We start from the raw sequence: 5328 nt of genomic DNA, 5'->3' as shown, positions 1-5328 counted from the left end.
GTTCAGCTCGATGAAAGCGCCAATTGATAGGGAAAACCTATCTCTTGCACAGTTAAAGAAGAAAGGAAGAAGGAAGAGACTTCGAGAATCAGAGATGAGAAAAAGAAAGTTTATTCAAGACAATATGATTCAATACCCATCTGGGCTACACCAATCTGATTTATACATCTCCTATTTCTAGTAGTCTGTTATGATTACACGTGTTCTCCCCTAACTAACTTTCCTAGCAATTACTAGCTTACCCCCACCGCATACACTTAGTCACATGTGAACCTTTTGGGTCTCCTTATTTCTCTTCTTGCTCTGCCTTCAGCAAGACTAGTAACATTTGTATTCATTTCCTTCTCATTTGTCTGTTGTCCTTCAATTCCACTCTCAGCTGCTTGTTCTCCCTCTAGTCTTCGTGTTTCATTCATATCAGCCTCTAGATCGGGGAACAATAGATTGTTTTTGTTGAAACAAACTATGAATTTGACGTGTATTTATGGTTTTTTTTTTATCATTGATCATATAAGTGATTTTCGAGGGTGCTTTGAAAAGTTGTTCAGCACGGGTGTTAAATTAGAAGATGAGATTTTGGGACGTTGCTTCATACTCTACTTGATTCTTGGGAAAATCTTTGAGTGACTTTGACTAGTTTTGCTCCTGATGGTACTGTAACCATGAATTACGTGAAGTCTGCAATTTTGGATGAAGAAGTTTGACAAATCCTCATCACAGTCAGAGCTTTTGGTTATTGAAAATAGGAGACCGAGCAATGAGAGGGATCAAGAACAAGACCATAGATGTAAAAGCAAGGTTAGAAGCAAATCAAGTTCAAGATACTAAAACTTGAATGTCACTATTGCAGTAAAAAAAAAAAAAAGGACATGTCTATTTGTGATCAGTTAAAAGATGGAGAAAACAAGTGGTTGGTTGATCCATCTGTGTGATCCCTTGTGTTGAAAGTCATCCTAACAATACGGAGGTCACAAAGGAGCAACTTTATCACTGTTCTAACTCACCCTCTTAATAATACAATGGTGACAATATAGAAGACAATTTGAGAACTGTGGCATCATTAAGGAAATTAACGCATCAAGGAAGTGAAGGGTGGGAAATAAAGAGGAGGAAGGCCATAAGAAGAAATCTTATATTACCTTCTAAAGATGTTATAAATTCATCAGAATAACTAGTCTTGTATATCTTTGTACAAATTTTCAGATTTATACATATGTACTCCTTTTATAGGTAATCTCTAAAGCATTAGCATGGAAAAGTACTGCTCAAATTCTTGATCAATTGTTGGTGGCCTTGTGCTTGATTGAGCTTCTGCATTTAAAATAATATTATATGTCAGCCTAGTTACTAACAAAAATTTCTTTATGAAATGCATGTACCCTAGAAACTAATTTCACGAGTGCTAGCATGATGCTATCTTCACACATAATTAACTGACTAGAGCACACTGAATACCTTGGTTTACATTGCGTCTTCCAGATGAAAGGACATACATGTTTTGATTCACCCCATTAGAAAAAGGAAAATCTTCAAATTCCATATCTACAGGGTGCTCACTGCCTTCTTTAACATATTCTGAATAAACATGACCTGAAAAGCTTCCTAATCCCAGAAGGTGCTCCTCAGAATTCTTCAAAGCTTGTATATCAGGATCATGATAAGACGGATTATACTCACTCTCAACAAATGCTTCCTCTTCACTATAGTTTGTCATATTTACTGTTAATACATCCAAAGAGCAGTGGTTATCCTTAAATTATCAGTAATATTATTCCTACACTTGAATTTGTACACTTTTCTTTTACACGTAGAAAAAAAGGGAAGGTGAATTCTCTCTCTCCTTTTCCCCATAGAAGGTAGGTGTAAAAGGGAAGGCCTACCATATAGGTATGTATTTGTAACATTATAGTCATCCCAATTAACAAAAGAAGTGGAAGGCCTACCATATAGGTATGTATTTGCATTTGCACAATCTGCCTCAAGTTTGGTTTCTTCATTTATAGACTTAGCAGTATCAGAGTCTTCAATAAAACTATTGCTGTCTTTGGCAGATTCAGGTTTGGACCTATCATCAAGGAATGCTGCTTCTGTTCTACTCTCGACCATGTGGTTGTGCATGCTCTCTAAAGCAAGGTTGTCTTCAAACATTGAAGCATGTTCAGAAGAGAAACTCCCAACCCAGCATTTATGCTTTGGTCGAAGCAAATCCAACTGATCACTCAGTAATTTTCTTTTCTTGTTCCATTCAACAATGTTGATATTGTTCATTTCGTTGACCTGGAATCTGAAGAGAATACTCAAAAAATGTCATTACAAAAGAGAAGAACCAACAAATCTCGACAAGATAAAAAATGCCAAAAAGAACCTTCACACTAAAATCACACATATGAAAGACATCATTAGGTCAAGACATGAAGAAGGACAATTATTTAACTAACTTTTTGCTCAGTTTAACAGCTGTAGGGTAGTATCCTCTTCTACAATATTTCCTCTGCTAAAGTCAATGAATCAAGAGTGTGCAGTGACAAAATAGGATCTGGAACCCCCATTAGCTTCTTTTGTGACTTATTCTTCTGAAAAGGAATAATAGTACCTACAACTAGAAAAGTTCAATTTTCAACTGAAAAATATATTTTGTAGTCAGTCTCTATATGCTGGATATGTCTGGATCATATGTCAGATAATACACACTCCCAATAGATCACACTCAAGTTGTGCCTTTGCAACATAGGTAAAATTTTCTTAGTCACTAATTGAATTTGTGTAACAAGGGAAAAGCTCAATCACTAAGCATTGAAAGCACAAATGACTCAGTACAATACAGACTATTTAACATGTAAGGAGTGAAATAATCAGTACTTTATCCAGAACAGTTGACAAGTAAAACAAATTCCATCAAACTACTTTACATATGTAAATGGCCTTCCTGAAATTTTTTTTTTTGATATAGCACAATGTAAACATTTTGATCCGTGTAGTCTATCCCACTTAGTGGCAAAAGGCTTTTGTTGTTTTGTTCTTCTTAGTAATTTTACAGATGAAATGGTGCAAATACAGCAGCAAACAGAAATCCAACCAGATTAATATTCCCTGGGGATGCATTTCACATGGATTCAACCCTACAAAGCGAGCAATTCTTGAATAAAAAGATAAATAAATTGCAATTATTCCAATAAAATGGTGCAACAACCTAAGGAAATAAAGGGCAATTCGAAGGCTGATGTTTTTACAGCAAATGCAGAAAGGACAATTAAGAGTAGAGGAAACCATCTGTGGACCCAATTGCATGTTTTATTCATCATAAAACAAATTAAAACTTTCCAAAAGCGCTGTGCCCTTTTTACTAGTAAAGCATTCTCAACTTAAGCAAAGAACCAACAGAGAAAAGGGCATCTTTTCCCCAAATGTCCAACAATCTCTGGAATTCATATTTTATGCTTAACTTACTGAATGTTTTCAGAATAGAAACAAAAACACTGTATGGTTAGAAGCACAGGACCCAAAGAAGTAAATCCCATATACTATTTCACCAAACTGCAATCCAAACTCTTCCATCTCACTTAATTCTATATACTGAATTCCATTCTACACAATCACACGAACAAGTAGATAACTGCAACTATGACTGCCTCGTGCTTAACTGAAATGTATCTTTAAAGAAAATTTACTTATTTAGTTTAATTAATCAAACTCATTTTTTAACAAGTTATTATGTAAGCTAAATCTTCTACTTTCAGGTAAAATTTCAATATTCCACTACTCACATAAGCATCTAGGTGTTAGTTAATATACCATACAAGATAAGAGCAAAAGTAGCATCAAATCTATAACATAAAATGCAGAAAAAGGGAGAATAATTCAGTGATCAAACAGAACAAAATGAAGAGAGGAAAATCTTGGAGACCCAGATAGTCTCAAACCTGTTAACTTCATAAGGGTTCTCCTTGCTTTCATCCATCTCGATCTAGAAAAATCAAAGACTCAAAAACATAAAATTGAAGACAAGTTTTCGGAGAGCAGAGAGAGATACCCTCTCAAAAGCAAATATTAAAAACTAAAAGGATGCGATGCGGAGGAATAAATCTTTGGTACTACTGTATCTAGATTCAGTGCATCTCATTAATGAGAACCTCACACATCATATGAGAGAGAAAACATTTGACAGAAAAAAAGTATTTTAGCTGACATGTAATATTTTCATTGATGAGATACACTGAATCTTTGGTACAATAGTAGTACCAAATATTTATTCGATACTGAAAATATAATGGAAAATTGTATTTTTTTTATTTCTCTTAGTTCGATTCGAAATGGATTTAGAAATTAAAATTTTAAATTTCTCACAAAAATGATATTAAGTATCATTTTTATGGTTTGTATGTCGTTTTTAGAGCACATAGATTTAAATTGACGTGAGTTTTACTGAAAAAATAAAAACAAAAAAAAATAATCTACATTCCACTTCTTTATGCTTATTTTAAAGAAATTAAGTTTGTGTTATTTAAAAAGATACACAATTTTTTCATAATATAATAAAATCCTCATTTTTCTTTGTCTCTAAAGTGCTTTTTTGGTGCATTAAATGTACTATACATCTGTTAAAAATAAATAAAAATTTAAAATTTGATGAGAAATACTTAATAAAAAATTTCCTTTGTCTCCTTGTCATTTCTAGGTAGTCTCCATGGCACGAGAGAAGATAACCTTTTTTTTAAAATATTATTTATGATTATTCGACCGGATAGTACCATTTAAGTGGCAAACCTCTTCCTATCAAAGATTTAATATAATTACACTCATAAATTAAACTCAAGAACACTAATTAAAATAGAATAACCCTTACCAGTTGATCACTTACTTGCTAGTAAGATAAGTTAACTTTGGAGCAAGTTCACGTGGCCTCCCATTGGTTGGTGGCAACTTGAGAACACAATGATTAGTGAGTTCATGTGCAGTGCCACTAACAGTACGAGGAACCATTCATGTGTCCCCCACGTTTGCATGATGACTTATCTGCAACTTAAGTATCATTAAACTTCTAAGTTTAAAGAGTTTCTCTTTTTTCATGATAGACACAATAAGTGATGGGGCCATCATTTGTTAAAAAAAGTAAAAAAAATAAAAAAATAAAAAATATTACACAAATTTCGATGTCTCACAACATGAGAAAGCTATCTTCTATTACATGAGAAAATGATTTTCCAACTTTAAAACATGATAATGTTAATACTGATTACTAAAAAGAAAAAGAAAAAGAAAAATGCCTAAAGAATACGTTTATTAGAGATTTAGATTACCTGTTCTTTCTTAAAACTTTGGTAATGTTCG

General features: G+C 33.3%; 1 protein-coding gene across 4 annotated transcripts; it reads right to left on the bottom strand.

The window, feature by feature from the left end:
- Positions 1-1193: 1193 nt before the first annotated feature.
- Positions 1194-4033, bottom strand: LOC133298120 (protein FAR-RED ELONGATED HYPOCOTYL 1-like). Of its 4 annotated transcripts, none has more exons than XM_061497355.1 (5): positions 3921-4033; positions 2439-2593; positions 1944-2284; positions 1456-1719; positions 1194-1311 (listed from the first exon to the last, which is right to left on the bottom strand). In XM_061497355.1, the coding sequence occupies exons 3-5, from the start codon at positions 2266-2268 to the stop codon at positions 1238-1240; spliced, it is 663 nt and encodes a 220-aa protein (XP_061353339.1). In that variant the 5' UTR covers positions 2269-2284; positions 2439-2593; positions 3921-4033; the 3' UTR covers positions 1194-1237. The 4 variants fall into 4 exon arrangements, with proteins under 4 accessions (XP_061353339.1, XP_061353338.1, XP_061353340.1 ...); XM_061497354.1 differs by having other exon boundaries at positions 2439-2620; positions 3921-4012; XM_061497356.1 differs by having other exon boundaries at positions 2439-2599; positions 3921-4010.
- Between the last annotated feature and the right edge of the window lie 1295 nt (positions 4034-5328).

The sequence above is a fragment of the Gastrolobium bilobum genome, unplaced genomic scaffold (assembly GCF_033153095.1).
Source record: "Gastrolobium bilobum isolate Gb01-03AN ecotype WA unplaced genomic scaffold, APGP_CSIRO_Gbil_v1 utg45536, whole genome shotgun sequence".
Taxonomy (NCBI): domain Eukaryota; kingdom Viridiplantae; phylum Streptophyta; class Magnoliopsida; order Fabales; family Fabaceae; genus Gastrolobium; species Gastrolobium bilobum.
This window is presented reverse-complemented; position numbering and strand designations above follow the sequence as displayed.